The following is a 23,148-nucleotide window of genomic DNA, read 5'->3' on the forward strand; positions in this document are numbered from 1 at the left end:
CTTGATGACAAGGAAGCCTTTCTATCTGGGGGCGCCGAGGCATGAGCTCTGGAGCTCCTAGCTCATTTGAGAGTGGATTCGACCACTAGAGAGTGGTGTGGCAGTTAAGCCCTCTCAAATCCGAGAGGTTTCTGGATATGATACTGTGTATCCACCCAATTAGGTGTGACTTGCATTGACAGGGGAGATTCCCAGTTCATCAGTGGCTTTAAGGATAGGGTGCAATGGTACTGTGACCCCTTCCTCAGGAGACTAATGGTCCGGGACCATTAATATTTCTGCCCTGGGCTCTTCTTCCATGACAAAACTAGAAAGAGATCCTCAGGTGGAGATTTACGTCTCTTGAGGTAGAGAGGGATCAAAAAGTATTCCATAAGACTCCTCGGAGAAGTAATGAGGGTCCTCTTCTGAGTCTCATGAACAATCCCATCCAAACTCCTCACCGTACTCAGACAGGGCTGAGTGAGTCTGCCTACCTTGGTTCAGCAGAACCATGTCTGTGCCCTGAAGAGCACCAAGGTACAACCCTACCCCTTGGGCTCTGGGGAAGGGCTCTTCCCCGATGTCAAGAATGGTACTGTACGTGTCAGTGTCGACAACCTTCAAGATGCTGGTGTCGAGGTTCTCTCTACAGGCATAGATGGAACTTCAGGAAGAATCTGGGGCTGATAAACAGCTGGCACAAGTGCCCTCGATGTCCAAGTGGTTTGCTGCTGATTCCTGAGCATGGTTCAGAACCACTCATCAAAGGTAGGCATCGGCAAAGGTAGGAGATCCTGAAGATAAGCAGCCTGAGAAAGTGTCTGTGCCGAAACCGGTAGCAGAGCCTGGCTGCTCAGAGACGTGCACACCGGCACTTCTATTAAAGTGTGTTTGCATTGGGGACGGGGGGGGGGGGGGGGGGAGTGCTCCTCCCAGTGCCAGCGCTTGTGTGCCAGCAATGCCTCAGTGCTCCTGGTACCATGCGTTGAGGAGGACCAATGCTTCTTGGCCTTCCCCTGATGCCCCGCCTACACGTCTGGCGGGAAGGCAACAGCACATGTATGGCGGGACACTGCTAGAAAGCTCTAAGTTAGTCTCACTCAAGGAGGTTTGAGAACAGGAGATAGCATGATGTCTTCACCCACAGAGGTTTTAATTCTCCCACGCACAAAACAATGAAATTGAGGACAAGCTCTGCCTACTGGCTTCAGCTCACAGCATGAGCCTAGCTGGCGTATTATATTTCCCTGTTATCAAACCTCCTTGGTCTCATTAGTCAGCGTCTGCACTGGCCTCCATCGGATGACATTACCCAGCTGTGAGAATACAACAGCCTGCTTGTCCTCTAAGAATGTGTTTTTCACATTTCTCCTCCATACAAAACACTACATCCAAAGAAGTGTCAAGGCTTTACATCTAGTCTATGTACGAGATGGTAACCAAGCTGCTTGCCCATGTTTTGAAACATTTTCAATGCATTAAAAAAAAAAAACACTACTCTCTAAAAAGACACAAGCTGGCCATATTTAAGTCCACTAGAGATTTTATTTTTTACTTCAAACTTTCTAGCTCCTAAAAGTTAATGCATGTGAAGAAATTGGCAGGTCCATAGCTATAATTGATTTGGTATAGGTGTAAGGGGAAGAAAAGGAGGTGTGTGGATTTTTAAACAAAATAGGTTCAGCATTTATTTGAAGGGGAAGGGAAGGAAAGGGAAATGGGACTTGATATACCGCCTGAGGTTTTTGCAACTACACAGTTTTTGTAGTTTTTGCAACTACACAAAGTGGTCACTTAGAGACTGAAACAAAAGATGTCAGCAGATGAGTGGGGTAGGCGGTCTATGTAACTGTTTATTATACTGCACCAGACTCAAACTGGTCTCTTCTCCTTTGCCCTGCCCCAAATATCCCTCGGAATCTGCATGCTTACTGCCATTTTCCTCTGCCATTTTTTGAGCCTCCAGCTTCATAACACAACCCAATCTTGATCTTCTCGTTATGTTGAAATTCATTTTGCTAAATGTGTTAAGACTACCAGGAAAAAAAAGTATTTTTCTTGCTGCCAAGAATGGTAGACATCTGAACAAAATTTCAACTGAGGCAACAATTACTGAAAATCAAAGCTTCTAAATTCATACATAGGTCTCATATTTATATGTTTTTATTTTAATATAATAAAGGCAGCTTAAGGTCAGACTGATGAAATATATAGGCATATAGGGTCAGAGTCATGAAAGAATGCTCCAGGCTGAGCATCCCCCCCCCTTTTTTTTTTTTAAGAATAGAGTTTAGTACCGAATCCCATGCCCAACTTTGAACATGAGGATTTACACCTGCTGAAATCTGGTGTAAATCCTGGCTTGCAAGTTAGGCAGGTAATCCCGATATTCTACAACAGTGTGCATAAATTTTGGGAATGCCCCTGAACTACCCATGCCCCTCCCTTGGCCACACACAATTTGGGTTGTGCATGAAATGATTTAGGCATGCAGCATTATAGACAACCAAACAGGCACATGTGCAAATCCTCATTAGTACCCAATTATAGATTGTGTTAACAAGGTGTCAACAATTTGCGCTGTAATCTACCATGCACACCCAAATTTGTGTGACCTATATAGAATCTGGTGGATAGTGTTCTAGATGCTAAGGAGAAAAAGTTTAAAAAGCAGATTATTTTCTGAAATTCTTATGCTTATGAGCAGATTAGTGGACCACCAGTCAAAGTACAAACTGCTTACACTTCAATCCAAAGGTTCAGGCTTATATTTCCATTTGTAATTACATTTCAAAAGGGACCTTAAGTCAAGTCAAAAGTTCTATTATGACAAAATATATGGGTCAATATCCAAATACCCTGATCAGTATAGCAGTACTTTCTATCCAGATAATTGCTACTTATCAGCAAATTCTGCAGCACCATCCAGATAATGCTGTAAAATGAAGATACATACCTGTAGCAGGTATCCTCCGAGGACAGCAGGCTGATTGATCTCACGACTGGGTGACGTCCACGGCAGCCCCCACCCCCAAACAGAAATCTTCCTAGCAATAGACCTTGTTAGAGCCTTTGGGCACGCGCACCGTACATTTCTGGCCATCTTCCCGCCCGTCGCACGAGAGTCCCTACAGTACATAAGTAATGCCACACTGGGAAAAGACCAAGGGTCCATCGAGCCCAGCATCCTGTCCATGACAGCGGCCAATCCAGACCAAAAGCACCTGGCAAGCTTACCAAACGTACAAACATTCTATACATGTTATTCCCGGAATTGTGGATTTTTTCCAAGTCCATTTAGTAGCGGTTTATGGATTTGTCCTTTAGGAAACCGTCTAACCCCTTTTTAAACTCTGCCAAGCTAACCGCCTTCACCACATTCTCCGGCAACGAATTCCAGAGTTTAATTATGCGTTGGGTGAAGAAACATTTTCTCTGATTTGTTTTAAATTTGCTACACTGTAGTTTCTTCGCATGCCCCCTAGTCCTAGTATTTTTGGAAAGCGTGAACAGACGCTTCACATCCACCTGTTCCACTCCACTCATTATTTTATATACCTCTATCATGTCTCCCCTCAGCCGTCTCTTCTCCAAGCTGAAAAGCCCTAGCCTCCTTAGTCTTTCTTCATAGGGAAGTCGTCCCATCCCCGCTATCATTTTAGTCGCCCTTCGCTGCACCTTTCCCAATTCCACTATATCTTTCTTGAGATGCGGCGACCAGAATTGAACACAATACTTAAGGTGCGGTCGCACCATGGAGCGATATAACGGCATTATAACATCCTCACACCTGTTTTCCATACCTTTCCTAATAATACCCAACATTCTATTCGCTTTCCGAGCCGCAGCAGCACACTGAGCAGAAGGTTTCAGTGTATTATCGACGATGACACCCAGACCTCTTTCTTGGTCCGTAACTCCTAACATGGAACCTTGCATGACGTAGCTATAATTCGGGTTCTTTTTTCCCACATGCATCACACCTTGCACTTGCTCACATTAAACGTCATCTGCCATCTAGCCGCCCAGTCTCCCAGTCTCGTAAGGTCCTTCTGTAATTTTTCACAATCCTGTCGCGAGTTAACGACTTTGAATAACTTTGTGTCATCAGCAAATGTAATTACCTCGCTAGTTACTCCCATCTCTAAATCATTTATACATATATTAAAAAGCAGCGGTCCTAGCACAGACCCCTGAGGAACCCCATTAACTACCCTTCTCCATTGTGAATACTGCCCATTTAACCCCACTCTCTGTTTCCTATCCTTCAACCAGTTTTTAATCCGCAATAGGACTTTTCCTCCTATCCCATGACCCTCCAATTTCCTCTGTAGCCTTTCATGAGGTACCTTGTCAAACTCCTTTTGAAAATCCAGATACACAATATCAACCGGCTCCCCTATGTCCACATGTTTGTTTACTCCTTCAAAGAATTGAAGTAAATTGGTTAGGCAAGATTTCCCCACACAAAAGCCGTGGTGACTCGGTCTCAGTAATCCATGTCCTCGGATGTGCTCTGTAATTTTGTTTTTAATAATAGCCTCTACCATTTTCCCGGGCACCGACGTCAGACTCACCAGTCTATAATTTCCCGGATCCCCTCTGGAACCTTTTTTAAAAATGGGCGTTACATTGGCCACCCTCCAATCTTCCGGTACCACGCTCCATTTGAAGGAGAAATTGCATATCACTAGCAATAGCTCCGCAAGCTCATTTTTCAGTTCTATCAGTACTCTAGGATGAATACCATCCCGGTCCAGGAGATTTGCTACTCTTCAGTTTGCTGAACTGCCCCATTACGTCCTACAGGTTTACCGTGAAGTCAGTAAGTTTCTCCGACTCGTCTGCTTGAAATATCATTTCCGACACCGGTATCCCACCCAAATCTTCCTCGGTAAAGACCAAAGCAAAGAATTAATTCAATCTCTCTGCTACGTCTTTGTCTTCCTTGATCGTCCTTTTTACCCCTCGGTCATCCAGCGACCCAACCGATTCTTTTGCCGGCTTCCTGCTTTTAATATACTGAAAAAAATTTTTTACTATGCTTTTTTGCCTCTAATGCTATCTTTTTTTCGTAATCCCTCTTGGCCTTCTTTATCCGCGCCTTGCATTTGCTTTGACACTCCTTATGCTGCTTCTTGTTATTTTCAGACGGTTCCTTCTTCCATTTTCTGAAGGCATGTCTTTTAGCCCTAATAGCTTCCTTCACCTCACTTTTCAACCATTCCGGCTGTCTTTTGGAGTTCCGTCTTTCTTTTCTAATTTGTGGAATATGTTTGGCCTGGGCCTCCAGGATGGTATTGTTGAACAGCGTCCATGCCTGTTGTACAGTTTTTACCCTCTCAGTTGTCCCCCTTAAGTTTTTTTTCCACCGTTATTCTCATTTTATCATAGTCTCCTTTTTTTTAAAGTTAAACGCTAATGTATTTGACTTCCTGTGTATAGTTACTTCAAGGTCGATATCAAAACTGATCATATTATGATCACTGTTATCAAGCGGCCCCAGTACCATAACGTCCCTCACGAGATCATGCGCCCCACTAAGGACCAGTCTAGAATTTTTCCTTCTCTCGTCAGCTCCTGCACCAGCTGCTCCATAAAGCTGTCCTTGATTTCATCAAGGAATTGTACCTCTCTAGCATGTCCCGATATCAAAGCAAACAAGGACAAAGAAACTCCAAAGGGGAGGTGGGCGGGTATGTGAGAACAATCAGCCTGCTGTCCTCGGAGAATACCCTCTACAGGTAAGTATCTTCGTTTTCTCAGAGGACAAGCAGGCTACTTGTTCTCACGACTGGGGTATCCCTAGCCCCCAGGCTCACTCAAAAGAACAAGAAAAGGTCAATTGGGCCTCACAACAGCAAGGACATAACAACGATTGACCTATGAAGAACATCTAACTAGGAGTGCAGCCTGGAACAGAATAAAAATGGGCCTAGGGGGGTGGAGTTGGATTCTAAACCCCAAACAGATTCTGCAGCACCAACTGCTCAAACCGACTGTCGCGTCGGGTATCCTGCTGCAGGCAGTAATTAGATGTGAATGTGTGGATTGATGACCACGTCGCAGCCTTGCAAATCTCTTCTATAGTGGCTGACTTCAAGTGGGCCACTGACGCTGCCATGGCTCGAACACTATGAGCCGTGACATGACCCTCAAGAGTCAGCCCAGCTTGGGCATAAGTGAAGGAAATGCAATCTGCTAGCCAATTGGAAATGGTGCGTTTCCCCGACTACAACTCCCTTCCTGTTGGGATCGAAAGAAGCAAACATTTGGGCGGACAGTCTGAAGGGGTTTGTCTGCTCCACACAGAAGGCCAATGCTCTCTTGCAGTCCAATGTATGCAACTGACGTTCAGCAGGGCAGGTATGAGGACGGGGAAAAAATGTTGGCAAGACAATTGACTGGTTCAGATGGAACTCCAACACCACCTTCGGCAAGAACTTAGGGTGTGTACGGAGGACTACTCTGTTATGATGAAACTTAGTATAGGGAGCATGGGCTACCAAGGCTTGAAGCTCACTGACTCTACGAGTTGAAGTAACAGCCACCGAGAAAATGACCTTCCAGGTCAAATACTTCAGATGGCAGAATCCAGTGGCTCAAAAGCAGGTTTCATCAGCTGGGTGAGGACGACATTGAGATCCCATGACATTGGTGAAGGTTTGACAGGGGGCTTTGACAAAAAGCAAAACCTCTCATGAAGCGAGCAATTAAAGTCTTTCCAGAGATAGGCTTACCCTCTACATGATAATGAAAAAGCACTAATTGCAATAAGATGAACTCTTACGGAGTTGGTCTTGAGGACAAGAGCGAGGATATAGGGCCTTGCTATCACACCAGACAGCAAACCTCCTCCATTTGAAAGAGTAACAGCTCTTCGTGGATTCTTTCCTGGAAGCAAGCAAGACTCGGGAGACACCCTCAGAAAGACCCAAGGAGAAGTCTAAGCCCTCAACATCCAGGCCATGAGAGCCAGAGGTTGGGATGCAGAAGCGCCCCCTCGTTCTGAGTAATGAGGGTTGGAAAACAGTCCACTCGCCACGGTTCTTCGGAGGACAACTCCAGAAGAAGAGGGAACCAAGTCTGACGCGGCCAAAAGGGCTCAATCAGAATCATGGTCCCCCCGTCTTGCTTGAGTTTCAGCAAAATCTTCCCCTCCAGAGGTATGGGAGGACACGCATACAGAAGGTCCTTCCCTCAATACAGGAGAAAGGCATCCGACGCTAGTCCGCCGTGGGCCTGAACTCTGGAACAGAACTGAGGGACCTTTTGATTGATCTGAGTGGCAAAAAGATCCACCAAGGGGGTGCCCCACTCTCGGAAGATCGACGCCCGAGTTGAGCAACCACTCGTGAGGTTGCATAATCCTGCTCAATCTGTCGGCCAGACTGTTGTTTACGCCTGCCAGATACGTGGCTTGGAGAAACATGCCATGCTGGCGTGTCCAAAGCCACATCTGGACAGCTTCCAGACACAGGGGGTGAAATCCGGTGCCCCCCTGCTTGTTGATGTAGTACATGGCAACCTGGTTCTCTGTCCGAATTTGAATGATTTGATAGGACAGCCGATCACTGAAAGCCTTTAGAGCGTTCCAGACCGCTCGCAACTCCAGGAGGTTGATTTGAAGACCTCTTTCCTGGAGGGACCAAACTCCTTGAGTGTGAAGCCCATCGACATGGGCTCCCCACCCAAGAAGGGATGCATCCGTTGTCAGCATTTTTTGAGGCTGAGGAATTTGGAAAGGACGTCCCAAGACCAGATTGGATCGAATAGTCCACCATTGCAGGGAATTGTGAAAAGCGGTGGACAGCTGGATCACATCTTCTAGATCCCCTGTGGCTTGATACCACTGAGAAGCTAGGGTCCATTGAGCTGATCTCATGTGAAGACGAGCCATGGGAGTCACATGAACTGTGGAGGTCATATGACCTAGAAGTCTCAAGATCTGCCGAGCTCTGATCTGCTGAGATGCTCTGGCCATGGAGACAAGAGACAGAAGATTGTCTGCCCTCACCGCTGGGAGATAGGCATGAGCCGTTTGTGAGTCCAGCAGAGCTCCTATGAATTCTACTACTACTACGACGTTTCAGCTCTTCCTCTCTCCAATCATCACCTGATCACCTTTACACTTCACCCCCCCTCCAGCCCCGTCCAACTCTAACCACTACCTCCAGGAATCTCCAGGCTCTTGACCATCCCACCTTATCCTCTAGTATTTCTAATCTCCTCCCCTCCATCAAGTCCTCCGAGTCTGTCGACAAGGCTGTCACCGCTTACAATGCCACTCTCTCCTCTGCTCTGGACACCCTCGCACCATCCATATCCCGTCCCACAAAGCATACTAATCCCCAGCCTTGGCTGACCCCTTGCATCCGCTACCTTCTTTCCTGCACCTGATCTGCCGAACGCCTCTGGAGGAAATCTCTCACTCATTCAGATTTCCTTCACTACAAATTCATGCTATCCTCCTTCCACTCCTCCCTATTCCTTGCCAAACAGGACTATTACACCCAATTGACCAATTCTCTCAGCTCCAACCCTCGTTGTCTCTTCGCCACCCTTAACTCCCTCCTCAAAGTGCCCTCTGCTCCCACCCCCCCTCGCTCTCTCCTCAATCACTGGCCGATTACTTCCGCGACAAGGTGCAAAAGATCAACCTTGAGTTCACTAGCAAGCCATCTCCTCCTCTTCACCCTTCAACCTTCTCCCTCAACCAACCAACCCAGGCCTCCTTCTCCTCCTTTCCTGACATCACCGAGGAGGAAACCGCTCGCCTTCTTTCCTCCTCGAAATGCACCACCTGTTCCTCTGATCCCATCCCCACCAACTTACTTACCACTATCCCTCATACTTTCACCCCCTCCATCTGTCATATCCTCAACCTCTCTCTCTCCACTGCAACTGTCCCTGACACCTTCAAGCACGCCGTAGTCACACCTCTCCTCAAAAAACCATCACTTGACCCTACCTGTCCCTCCAACTACCGCCCCATCTCCCTCCTACCCTTCCTCTCCAAAATACTTGAGCGTGCCGTTCACAGCCGCTGCCTTGATTTTCTCTCCTCTCATGCCATCCTCGATCCACTTCAATCCGGTTTTCGCCCTCTTCACTCAACAGAAACAGCACACTCTAAAGTCTGTAATGACCTGTTCCTTGCCAAATCCAGAGGCCACTACTCCAGCCTCATCCTCCTCGATCTATCCGCCGCTTTTGACACTGTCAATCATGATTTACTCCTTGCCACACTGTCCTCATTTGGGTTCCAGGGCTCTGTCCTCTCCAGGTTCTCCTCCTATCTCTCCCACCGCACCTTCAGAGTTCACTCTCATGGATCTTCCTCCACCCCCATCCCATTATCTGTTGGTGTTCCCCAGGGATCTGTCCTTGGACCCCTTCTCTTCTCAATCTACACCTCTTCCCTGGGCTCCCTGATCTCATCTCATGGCTTCCAGTATCATCTCTATGCTGATGACACCCAGCTGTATCTCTCCACACCAGACATCACCGCGGAGACCCAGGCAAAGGTATCGGCCTGCTATTCTGACATTGCTGCCTGGATGTCCAACCGCCACCTGAAACTGAACATGTCCAAGACCGAGCTCATCGTCTTTCCACCAAAACCCACTTCTCCTCTTCCTCCACTTTCTCTCTCAGTTGATAACACCCTCATCATCCCCGTCTCATCTGCCCGCAACCTCGGAATCATCTTCAACTCCTCCCTCTCCTTCTCCGCGCAAATCCAGCAGATAGCCAAGACCTGTCGCTTCGTCCTCTTCAACATCAGCAAAATTCGCCCTTTCCTCTCTGAACACACCACTCGAACTCTGGTCCACACTCTCATTACCTCTCGCCTTGACTACTGCAACCTACTCCTCACCGGCCTCCCTCTTAGCCATCTATCCCCCCTTCAATCTGTTCAGAACTCTGCTGCACGCCTTATATTCCGCCAGAACCGATATACTCATATCACCCCTCTCCTCAGGTCACTTCACTGGCTTCCAATCAGATACCGCATTCAGTTCAAGCTTCTCCTTCTTACCTACAAATGCACTCAGTCTGCTGCCCCTCACTACCTCTCTACCCTCATCTCCCCTTACGTTCCCGCCCGAAACCTCCGTTCACAGGACAAATCCCTCCTCTCAGTACCCTTCTCCACCACCGCCAACTACAGGCTCCGCTCATTCTGCCTCGCCTCACTCTATGCCTGGAACAACCTTCCTGAGCCCTTACGCCAAGCCCCCCTCCCTGCCCATCTTCAAGTCTTTGCTTAAAGCCCACCTCTTCAATGTTGCTTTCGGCACCTAACTCTCACCTTTCAGGAAATCCAGACTGCCCCAATTTGACTGCCCCTATCGGACTGACTGTTCACTTGTCCTTTAGACTGTAAGCTCTTTGAGCAGGGACTGTCCTTTATGTTAAATTGTACAGCGCTGCGTAACCCTAGTAGCGCTTTAGAAATGTTAAGTAGTAGTAGTATTCAACATTTTAAAGCGCTACCAGGGTTGCGCAGCACTGTACAATTAACAAAGAAGGACAGTCCCTGCTCAAAGGAGCTTACAATCTAATGGACAAAAAGTGCAGTCAATCAAGATTGAGGCAATCTAGATTTCCTGGATAGAGGTACAATGGTTAGGTGCCGAAAGCGACATTGAAGAGGTGGGCTTCGAGCAAGGATTTGAAGATGGGTAGAGGGGGCTTGGCGTATGGGCTCAGGGAGTTTATTCCAAGCATAGGCGAGGCAGAAAGGGCGGAGTCTGGAGTTGGCGGTGGTGGAGAAGGGTACTGAGAGGAGGGATTTGTCCTGTGAGCGGAGGTTACAGGTAGGAGCGTAAGGGGAGGTGAGGGTAGAGAGGTAGCGAGAGGCAGCAGATTAAGTGCATTTGTAGGTTAGTAGGAAAAGCTTGAACTGTATGCGGTACCTGATCAGAAGCCAGTGAAGTGACTTGAGGAGAGGGGTGATATGAGCATATCGGTCTAGGCGGAAGATAAGACGCACAGCAGAGTTCTGAACGGATTGAAGGGGGGATAGATGATTAAGTGGGAGGCCAGAGAAAAGTAGGTTGCAGTAGTCAAGGCAAGAGGTAATAATGAGAATGGATGAGAGTTCGGGTGGTGTGCTCTGAAAGGAAAGGGCGAATTTTGCTGATGTTATAGAGAAAGAAGCAACAGGTCTTGGCTGTCTGCTGGATATGGGCAGAGAAGGAGAGGGAGGAGTCAAAGATGACTCCGAGGTTGCGGGCAGATGAGACGGGGAGGATGAGGGTGTTGTCGACTGAAAAAGAGAGTGGAGGGAGAGGGGAAGTGGGTTTGGGTGGGAAGACAATAAGCTCGGTCTTGGCCATGTTCAGTTTCAGGTGGCGGTTGGACATCCAGGCAGCAATGTCGGATAAGCAGGCTGATACTTTGGCCTGGATTTCCGCAGTGATGTCTGGTGTGGAGAGATAAAGCTGGGTGTCGTCAGCATAAAGATGATATTGGAAACCATGAGATGAGATCAGCGAGCCCAGGGAAGAGGTGTAGATTGAAAAAAGAAGGGGTCCAAGGACAGATCCCTGAGGAACTCCAACAGAGAGCGGGATGGGGTGGAGGAAGATCCATGAGAGTGTACTCTGAAGGTACGGTGGGAGAGATAAGAGGAAAACCAGGAGAGGACAGAGCCCTGGAACCTAAATGAGGATAGTGTAGCAAGAAGTAAATTATGATTGACAGTGTCAAAAGCGGCAGATAGGTTGAGGAGGATGGAGTAGTGACCTTTGGATTTGGCAAGGAACAGGTCATAACAGACTTTAGTGAGTGCCGTTCCTGTCGAGTGTAGAAGGGCAAAAACCAGATTGAAGTGGATCGAGGATGGCATGAGAGGAGAGAAAATCAAGGCAGCGGCTGTGAACGGCACGATCAAGTATCTTTGAGAGGAAGGGTAGGAGGGAGATGGGGCGGTAGTTGGAAGGGCAGGTAGGGTCAAGTGATGGTTTTTTGAGGAGTGGTGTGACTACAGCACGCTTGAAGAAGTCAGGGACAGTTGCAGTGGAGAGAGAGAGGTTGAGGATATGACAGATGGTGGGGGGTGACAGTAGGAGAGATGGTGTTTAGTAAGTTAGTGGGGATGGGATCAGAGTAACAGGTGGTGCATTTCGAGGAGGAAAGAAGGTGGGCGGTTTCCTCCTTGGTGATATCAGGAAAAGAGGAGGAGGAGGCCTGGGTTGGTTGGTTGAGGGAGTGGGTTAAAGAGTGAGGAATAGGTGGCTTGGTAGTGAATTAGAGGTTGATCTTCTGCACCTTGTCGCGGAAGTAGTCAGCCAGTGATTGAGGGGGGGGGGGGGGGAGCGGAGGGCACTTTGAGGAGGGAGTTAAGGGTGGCGAAGAGACGACGAAGGTTGGAGCAGAGAGAATTAGTCAACTGGGTGTAATAGTCCTGTTTGGCAAGGAATAGGGAGGACTGGAAGGAGGATAGCATGAATTTGTAATGAATGAAGTCACTATGGGTGCGAGATTTCCTCCAGAGGCGTTCAGCAGATCAGGCGCAGAAGCGAAGGTATCGGATGCAAGGGGTCAGCCAGGGCTGGGGATTAGTACGCCTTGTGGGACGGGATATGGATGGTGCAAGGGTGTCCAGAGCAGAGGAGAGAGTGGCATTGTAAGTAGAGACAGCCTTGTCGACAGACTCGGAGGACATGATGGACAGGAGGAGATTAGAGATACTAGAGGATAAGGTGGGAGGGTCGACAGCCTGGAGATTCCTGAAAGTAGTGGTTAGTATTGGGCGGGACTGAGGGGATGAAGTGTGAAGGTGATCAGATGATGATCTGAGAGAGGAAGAGCAGAGACGCAGAAATTGGAGGGTGAACAGGTAGAGGAGAGGACGAGGTCAAGACAATGGCCAGTTTGGTGAGTAGGGGTGGTGGAGCTCAGCTGGAGGTTGAAGGAGGATGTCAGAGTGAGGAACTAAGAAGCGTAAGAGTCGGATGGGTCGTCAGCGTGTATGTTAAAGTCTCCAAGAATGAGGGATGGAGATGAGGGTTCAAGAAAAACAGAGAGCGAGGCATCGAAGTCAGTAAGGAAGGAATAGGGGGACATCAGGGGGGGCGGTAAATGACTGCAACTCTGAGTGGCAGCGGGTAGAATAGACAGATGGAGTGAACTTCAAAGGATAAGAAGCAGTGAGACTGTGGTAGGAGGAGGGGTTGAAAACTACAGGAGGGCGAAAGTAGAAACCCCGACGCCCCCTCCACGGCCAACTGGGTGGGGAGTGTGGGAGAAAGGTAACCTCCATGGCATAGAACCGCGACTGAGGCAGAGTCGTCGGGGGTGAGCCAGGTTTCAGTTAGGGCGAGCAGTTGAAGGGAACAGGAGATGAAGAGACCATGGGTGAAGGGAAGTTTGTTGCAGACCGAGCGGGCATTCCACAGAGCACACGAGAAAGGGAGGGAAGAGGGGGGGAGGAGGGGAATAGAGATGAGATTGGAGACATCGCGGAATCGTTTGCATGGATAGAATGAGGAGAGGTGTTTGCATGGATAGGACCAGGATTGGGATTAATGTCCCCAGCGGAGAGCAGGAGGAGTAAGAGTACGGAGAAGAGTAGGAGAGGTACGACGACAGTGACAAAGGCGAGATACTCAGATGAAAAGAAGGAAGGAAATGTTAAAGGTTGAGAGCTGAGAACAAGGAAGAGGAAAAAAGAGATGGTGAGATGATGAATACAGATGGTGGACAATGTGTTCCTGCAGTGTACAGTGGTTTAAGATGGAGAAAAAAATTAGGAAGGGACAGTGCCAAGAAGAAAAATTGTACTGGAGCCATAAGTAGTAAATGAGAGAAAAGTAGATGTAAAGAGAAAAATGGAACGGTGCACGGCACCTAGAGCGGAGGCCCTGAGTGGATCGGTGTGGACCTGGGAGTCACCCTGGAGAAGGCTGTAAATGATATGCAGATGAGCTGCAAGTCCTCCATAGCACCTGAAAGGCAGCCGGTGGTAGAGCTGGGCACCTCTCAGCTGAGGAAAAGGCTTACCAGGGGTTAGGCCGAAGCCAGAATTCCTCCCCCTGAGGTTGCCTGATCCTAGCCAAAAAGCACCTGGAAACCCTGGCACTTGGAGCGAGGGCCCTGGGAAGATCGGGGTGGACCTGGGAGTCACCCCGGATACAGCTGTGAGGAATTCTAGTTTCTGAACTGGAAGGAGATGGGACTTTGGGTAATTTATGACAAACCCGAGTAGCTACAGGAGTTGAATAGTCATCTGCATAGACTGTAGAGCTCCTGCCTAAGAGGTGTTCTTCACCAGCCAATCGTCGAGGTAAGGGAACACGCGCACTCCCAGTCTTCGTAGCGATGTTGCAACCACCACCAGGCATTTTGTAAACACCCTGGGCGCAGAGGCGAGCCCAAAGGGCAGCACACAATTATGGAAGTGTCGAGTTCCCAGACGAAATCGAAGATACTTCCTGTGAGCTGGAAGTATCGGGATGTGTGTATAAGCATCCTTTAAGTCCAGAGAGCACAGCCAATCGTTTTTCTGAATCATGGGAAGAAGGGTGCCCAGGGAAACCATCCTAAACTTTTCTCGGACTAGATATTTGTTTAGGGCCCTTAAGTCTCAGATGGGACGAATCCCCCCCCCCCCCCCCCCCCCCAGTTTTCTTTTGCACAAGAAGTACCTGGAATAGAATCCCAGCCCTTCTTGCCCTGGTGGAACAGGCTCGACCGCATTGGCGCTGAGAAGGGAGGAGAGTTCCTCTGCAAGTACCTGCCTGTGCTGGAAGCTGAAGGACTGAGCTCCCGGTGGGCAATTTGGAGGTCTGGAGATCAAATTGAGGGAGTACCCTGACCGGACTATTTGAAGAACCCACCGGTTAACAAGAGGTCACCTTTGGTGAAAATATTTTAACCTCTCCCCGACCGGAAGATCGTCCGGCACAGGTACTTTTATGGCGGCTATGCTCAGCTGGAGCCAGTCAAAAGCCCATCCTTTGCTTTTGCTGGGGAGCTGCAGGGGTCTGTCTGGGCGCACGCTGTTGACGCGAACGAGCGCGCTGGGGCTGAGCCTGAGAAGGCTATCGGGAAGGTGGATTGTACCTACACTTATTGTAAGCATAGAGCAGTCCTCCTTCCCCTGAAAAACCTTCTACCTGTGGCGGTGGATGCCGAAGGCGTCCGGTGGGAGAGTTTGTCAAGGGCGGTTTCCTGCTGGTGGAGCTGCTCTACCACCTGCTTGACTTTCTCGGCAAAAATATTATCCCCCCAGCAAGGAAGACGCAAGCTGCTGCTGGGTTCGATTGTCCAAGTCAGAGGCGTGCAGCCATTAGAGTCTGCGCATCACTATACCTTGAGCAGCGGATCTGGATGCCACATCAAAAGTATCGTAAATACCCCTGGAGAGGAATTTGCAACACGCCTTCAGCTGCCTGACCACGTCCTGAAAAGGCCTGGTGTGCTCCACAGGGAGCTTATTCACCAAGTCCACCAGTTGCTTCACATTGTTCCGCATGTGAATGCTCGTGTAGAGCTGGTAAGACTGAATTTTGGACACGAGCGTAGAGGACTGATAGGCCTTCCTCCCAAAAGAGTCCAGAGTTCTAGATTCTCGTCCCAGGGGCGCCGAGGCGAAATCTCTAGAACTCTTGGCTCTCTTGAGAGCGGAATCCACAACCATAGAGTCGTGAGGTAACTGAGTCCTCATCAACTCAGGTTCTCCATGAATCCGATACTGGGACTCAGCTTTTTGGGGGATGGTGGGATTAGATAGTGGTTTCATCCAGTCTCACCCACAGACATTTCCCGGATAAATGAATAGAAAGAAAGACTCTCCAGGGGAGAAAGCTTTCTTTCTGGGGAAGGAGTAAGATCAGAGGGAAGACCACAAGACTCCTCAGAAGAGAAATACCTGGGATCCTCCTCTTCTTCCACGAGGCATCCTCCTCGGTATCGGACAAGAGTTCTCTGACTGCAGTTCGAAACTGGGCCCGTCTCGATGCCGAGGAACCACGTCCTCGATGACGATGTTGACTCCTGTGCCAGCGGTGATGAAGCTCCCTCCAGCGATGTCAACGGGGAGTCGACCTGGGTGGCAGCCGACGCCAATACCGCAAGGAGTACCAGCGTCGGAGACCGCATCACAGGCACAGAGCCAGCCGCTGCTTCCATCGACGGTATCGAAGGGGCAAGCACCCCCAGTACTGGAACAGACTGACGCAGCAGGCTTTCCAGGAGACCTGGGAGAATGGCTCGGAGGCACTCGTTCAGAGTCTCTGCCGGGAAAGGCTGTGGGGCCGGTGTAGGAGCCAGAGGTAGAATCTGCAAGGGATTAGGAGGCGGTACCGGGCTGTCTGAAGACTGACACCTCTTGAATGGAGGGTGAGCGGTCCTCCCGGCGTCAACGCTTCCTGGGTGCCAAATCCTTCAACGCCCCGCAGCTCCCGGTACCGTGTCTAGGGGGAGACCGATGGCAATGCTTTTTAGCCTTCGCTTGAGGCACGGCATCGGTACTCCTCGGTACCGACGAGGACGTAGAATCCATATACCTCCTCGGGGTCGGGTCCGAAAGAGGTCGGTCCCAGTGGGCCTGCACAGCAGGACTCTTCGAGGCAGGTGGAGACCCACTCGATGGCTCACTGCTCCCAGCGTGTGGTGGTCTCCGGATAGCCATTACCTGCGCTCCCGATGTCTATGCCATCTCCGGTGCCGACATCGACGACCACGGTACCGATGTCAATGTCGAGGAACCGGGCAAAGCTCCAAACAGACGGTCCCGCTGAGCTAATCTCGACACTTGTGTCCACTTTTTAAGGCTAAGATACAACTTACACGCGTCTGGGTGATGGTCGGGCCCAAGGCACTGGATACACCACGAGTGGGGATCGGTACCTGAGATTGCCCGGTTGCATCGACCGCACTTCTGGAAGCCGCTGGGAATCCTCGATGTCATGGACAAAAAATAGTGGCAGCGAAGTCAAAATTCTCGATGGTGCCAAAAGAAGGGCACAAAAGGGAGAAACATGTACGTGCGACCTAAGAGGGCTGCGACAGGAACTAAAGGAATCTTAAGAGGGGGGGGGGGGGGGGGGGACTCAAAGCAATAAGGAATTTTTTTTTAAAAAGAAAACAGCTCCACAGAGCAAAACGAAAGAAAAAAGCGGAAAAAAGACTGCGAAACTAAGGCTCTTTTCAGGGGCACATGGAGAGAGACCGCGCACTCGAAGGCTCTAGCAAGCTTTGTTGCTAGGAAGATTTCTGTTTGAGGGGGCTGCCGTGGACGCCACCCAGTCGTGAGAACAAGCAGTCTGCTTGTCCTCGGAGAAATATCCTTAATAGATCACCTTGGCTTTCAATAGACTGAACTTTTTCAAACAGTGAAACATCTTACACAAGGTAAAAAAAATCTACGTGCCCCATCCCAAGCTATGCTGCTGGTGTTATCATGGCTTTCTTCACTAAAGTGGATCGGGTCCTTGGGAATAAGGATAACTCCTTGGAATGTGCCAACCTATTTCAAACAACACAAATTTGGGACAGCTTTGAACAGGTTGGTAAGGAGGAGACTACTATTCGAAATCTTTCCAAGAAAAACTACTTCTTGGCTATGCTAGTGACTTCACCATCCAAGGACATAAGTTTATGTGCACTAGCCATCCACCTTATCTCTTGGGAAGATGTGTAGGAGTGTGCCTTATAGAGACAGTCTCTCCGGTACATATGTGAAACACAGAGGGGAGTTTGGTACCATCAGGCCTGTGACTGATAGGAGATTCTTGCTGGAAGATCACAAGGTCTCATTGTCACGACCAGGGGGATTTCTCCTGGACAGAGGTACATGATTGATCCATGTGCGTCACCTGACCCAGAGGAATGCCAATGCTGGGCATAGGAAAGAGAAAGAGAAGATTGCCTGCTGTATAGTTCTCTCTCAGAAGAGCTAGAGACTAATTTGCCTAAACACCTGTGAACTGTAATTCCTTGTGCAGAGTACTGCACAAAGTCCAGTTCAGTCAGCACTATGGCTTCCTCAAAGACTCTGTAACCAGTTGCACAGAGCAGGGACCTTGGACTATTCCTGATCATCAAGGGCTTGCAGGTATTCCTACTAGAGCCTAGAGAAGCTGATTCTTCACATCACCTGAAGTCTGGGACCTACGGACCCCAAGGGTGAGTTTGCAGGAATTTTTCCTCATCTGCTTGGGATTTAGTTTGGTTTGCCTGTGACTGGTTACAACAGACCTGTGGCTGTTAGCCTAATTCTGTTGCTGTTGGTAATCTTTTCTCAGGGTATTACAGCTGTATAGTTACTCACATATATTTTCTATCTATTGGTGTCATAACCTGTATATTTTTGGTAGTTACATATTTTTGCAACTTGCTTTGCATTTTGCCATATTATGTTTATATCTATAATAAATAGTATATTTCCCATTTAGTCATTATTCCTTTCACTGGTGCAAAACCTGACAAGAGGGCTACATTAGGTATTCATCATATTCCTTAGCAAACGAATGCTGAATAAGTAATTTTCTGTTATCCTACAATGCCTTACACTTTAATCTACCAGTTCAATGTCTACTAACTTGTCCATTATTGAAGTTTCACTTGATCCTACATTGCTGTCCAACTATTGTTCAATTCCATCACTTCCACTGTTGGTCTAAAATCTAATGTGCAGTCTTACATAAGTACATAAGTAATACCACACTGGGAAAAGACTTTGGTCCATCGAGCCCAGCATCCTGTCCACGACAGCAGCCAATCTAGGCCAAGGGCACCTGGCAAGCTTCCCAAACGTACAAACATTCTACATATGTTATTCCTGGAATTGTGGAGGAGTGGCCTAGTGGTTAGGGTGGTGGACTTTGGTCCTGGGGAACTGAGGAACTGAGTTCGATTCCCACTTCAGGCACAGGCAGCTCCTTGTGACTCTGGGCAAGTCACTTAACCCTCCATTGCCCCAGGTACAAATAAGTACCTGTATACAATATGTAAGCCGCATTGAGCCTGCCATGAGTGGGAAAGCGTGGGGTACAAATGTAACAAAAATAAAAAAATAAAAATTTAGTGGTGGTTTATGGACTTTTCCTTTAGGAAACCGTCTAACCCCTTTTTAAACTCTGCTAAGCTAACCGCCTTCACCACGTTCTCCGGCAACAAATTCCAGAGTTTAATTATGCATTGGGTGAAGAAAACGTTTCTCTGATTTGTTTTAAATTTACTACACTGTAGTTTCATCGCATGCCCCCTAGTCCTAGTATTTTTGGAAAGCATGAACAGACGCTTCACATCCACCTGTTCCACTCCACTCATTATTTTATATACCTCTATCATGTCTCCCCTCAGCCGTCTCTTCTCCAAGCTGAAAAGCCCTAGCCTCTTTAGTCTTTCTTCATAGGGAAGTTGTCCCATCCCTGCTATCATTTTAGTCGCCCTTCGCTGCACCTTTTCCAATTCTACTATCTCTTTCTTGAGATGCGGCGACCAGAACTGAACACAGTACTCAAGGTGCGGTCGTACCATGGAGCGATACAACGGCATTATAACATCCTCACACCTGTTTTCCAAAATTTCCTAATAATACCCAACATTCTATTCGCTTTCCTAGCCGCAGCAGCACACTGAGCAGAAGGTTTCAGTGTATTATCGACGACGACACCCAGATCCCTTTCTTGGTCCATAACTCCTAACGTAGAACCTTGCATGACGTAGCTATGATTCGGGTTCTTTTTTCCCCATATGCATCACCTTGCACTTGCTCACATTAAACGTCATCTGCCATTTAGCCGCCCAGTCTCCCAGTCTCGTAAGGTCCTTCTGTAATTTTTCACAATCCTGTCGCAAGTTAACGACTTTGAATAACTGTCATCAGCAAATTTAATTACCTCGCTACTTACTCCCATCTCTAAATCATTTATAAATATATTAAAAAGCAGCGGTCCTAGCACAGACCCCTCTGAGGAACCCCACTAACTACCCTTCTCCATTGTGAATACTGCCCATTTAACCCCACTCTCTGTTTCCTATCCTTCAACCAGTTTTTAATCCACAATAGGACATTTCCTTAGACCAACTGGATGATTCCCTCAACTGATCTGGTATTCTGAATCTATTCCAATTTGGTATTAGAAGTGCACAGCACTGAAACCTTGCTACTGTCCACTTTGATACTCTTGGTCACAGCTTTGTTCTTTGAACATATACAAAATACCATAAAGACAACATTTCCTCACTCTTTAACACTTACCAATCTTACTCGTCCAGCATCTTCAATTGTTGTCTTTTCAGGTGTAGTTTTGATTTGCTTTAATCCTCTTTCAAATCACTCCAGGTCTACAATAGTAAAGGTTGGTGTTCCACAAGGCTCTGCTCTTTTGGCTGTAACTTGTTTCTTGTACCCCTTTGTTGGGAATTTCATGAGTTGACTGTGCACTACCATATGCGGATGACATTCAATTCTTTTTCTCTTTTGATACCAATCCAGACCGCTATTGCCAAACTCCAGATTGTATTTGTCAGTTTCATAGCTGACAATGAATGTTGCTACAACTAAAGTGATTGTTGACGGCTATATGGTTCTTTTAGATGCCCCACCTATCATATCGATAAATCATGACAGCAGGTATACAGTCTGGGTGTTAGTCTCGACTCCACACGGTCTATGAAGCCACATATTAGAGCAGTCACACAGGACTATTTACTCAAAAACTAAACTGTAAAAACTAATCTCTCATACTTAAAGATGATGCACTGCCCTTCAGAGTATGATTTTATCCAAAATTACCACCATATAACCTCTACAAGTGATAATGAATGCAGCAAAATGATTAACTGGAGCATCATCTTCTCAACACATTATAATTTTTCTGTATGGCCTTCACTTGTTGCCATTACAGTTCAGAATAAGGTTCATGGTTCTCCTTTTGATGTAAAGACCTTGAAGCAGAATTCCCCTTATTTGTTCATTTTCCTCAAGGTTCCTTCAATCATAAAATGTAGTGGTCTCTACCTTCATTAAAAGAAGTTCACTTTGCTGAACCAGGTCCTGTTCCTTTTCAAATGTGGGATCTGCTTACATATGTTTACATAAATTGAGGGTTCTTTAGTGTATGAAAAATATTTTAGAGGTTCCCCCATAGTAAAAGTTTGAGAGTCACTGATCTAGTTTAAGCAGTTGTGTACAGAAGCTTAGGTATCCCTGGCTAACTGTTTTCCCTCACTGAGCAGAATGTGATCCAACATTTCCATGATACAAAGTTGGACCACTTTCTGCTAATGTCAGTGCATAGTTGCTATTTATTGGCAGTGTTTTACAGATTCAAAATAAGAAAGCAGCAAACATAGCAGGCACAAATGTTTGGGCACTCTTTCAGTCACCATGGTGCACCATTTTAAACAGTGACCTGTATGGGAGAGTTGTCAGGAGACATTTTCTATCACCTCATCATAAAACCCATTTTAAGAATGCAAAAGAACTCTGCTACAATAACTTTCAGACTTATCAAAGTACTTTGGACTGAGGAAACCAAATGGATCTCTTTAGCAACAACCACAAGATCCTCTCCCTCCATATGTGTTAAGCATTTGAAAAACACATCAACTTTGGAGGTAGATCTCATAATTTGAGGTTGTGTGGTAGCTGGTGGCACAGGAAAATGTGTGGGTAGAAGGGAAGAATGGATTCAACTAAATATTCTAGAAGCTAATATTCTATAGTAAATGGAGAAATTGAAGCTGAAAAGGTACTTTCAGCAAGACAGAAATATAAAAGAACACCTCAAAAACCATAAAGTATTTACAGGAAATAAAGATGAACGTTTAAGAACTGTGTTCAGTCCCTAGACTTGACAATTATGAAAATCTGTGAAGATCTCTCCCACATGCAGAGCATGCAAGATTCTGTGCTAGATTGGGAAAAATTTGGAATGCAAAAGACAAAAACACTTAGCTGGTTATAGCAAACATCTGGAAACTATGTCTGCCAAAGGACATGTTAGAAAGTACTGACTGAAAGAGTGCCCAAACATTTGTGCCTGTTATGTTTGCTGCTTTCTTATTTTGAATCTGTAAAACACTGCCAATAAATAGCAACTATGCACTGACATTAGCAGAGAGTGGTCCAACTTTGTACCATGGAAATGTTGGATCACATTCTGCTCAGTGAGGGAAAACAGTTAGCCAGGGATACCTAAGCTTCTGTACACAACTGCTTAAACTAGATCAGTGACTCTCAAACTTTTACTATGGGGGAACCTCTAAAATATTTTTCATACACTAAAGAACCCTCAATTTATGTAAACATATGTTCATACAGATTCTACAATTTTTTGAGGAATCCCTGAAGTTTGCAGACCCAATTTGGGAATCAGTGAACTAGATACACATCTGCTTGAACACCTCAGTTTAGCAAGAGATACATATCATTACAGATGTTAGATATTACATTTCCTCCAAAAGTTATAAAGGCTTCGCATGAGTTGAACACAGATGACAGATTTTCTACTCAGTTCTTACCCACAAATTATGATAGGGATCCGTCTTATTGCCTGGATCATATATAAGGCAATTCCCACCATAGTCCCTTTCTGGCAAGGCAACTCCTAGTTTTGGATCTATGAATTTCATGAACTGTCTCCCATCATGAACTGTCTGAAAAATAGATAATTCAAAAATACAATTACTCAGATGTTAAGTATGTAACAATGTCATCTGAAATTTGCTCATTTAACAAAATGAATTACTGTCAACAGCATGTGCTATAAACTGTTTAAAGCATTATTTCTCATATGTTTTCTACAGACAGCAGGATTGATCAGGCATAAAAGTGGGAGACATCATTCAGTGACATTTGTAAAGTTCTGAGCATGCTATACGTAGGAACAGTCACAAAGTCATAGCTCATTCCATAGCTCCAAGAAGGAACACATCTCTAAGGGGAGGATTGCGTAGCCAAATCAAACCTGCTGTCTACAGAGAACACCTATAACACATGATAAAACAACCTTGCATGTTGACAGAAAAGGCATTGAGTCAGGCACACCACTGAGCAACTCCCAAGCTCAGGGTCTGGTGTTCATTACAGAATCTAAGACTGGATGACAGATAATTAAGGGTGGGCAATGTTTAAAAATTAACAGCAATTAATCATGTGATTAAAAATTTTAATCACACAATTGTGCTTAATCACAGCAT

General features: G+C 47.0%; 1 protein-coding gene across 1 annotated transcript in view; it reads right to left on the minus strand.

Annotated features, from left to right (window-relative positions):
- The window catches only part of PTDSS2 (phosphatidylserine synthase 2), a 322,237-nt gene that overhangs the window by 142,412 nt on the left and 156,677 nt on the right, over window positions 1-23,148 (minus strand). The window contains exon 5 of the mRNA XM_030201130.1: window positions 22,471-22,605. Within this exon, the coding sequence (XP_030056990.1) occupies window positions 22,471-22,605 (135 nt within the window). The remainder of the gene's footprint in view (window positions 1-22,470; window positions 22,606-23,148) is intronic.

This window comes from Microcaecilia unicolor, chromosome 4 (genome assembly GCF_901765095.1).
Source record: "Microcaecilia unicolor chromosome 4, aMicUni1.1, whole genome shotgun sequence".
Lineage (NCBI taxonomy): Eukaryota > Metazoa > Chordata > Amphibia > Gymnophiona > Siphonopidae > Microcaecilia > Microcaecilia unicolor.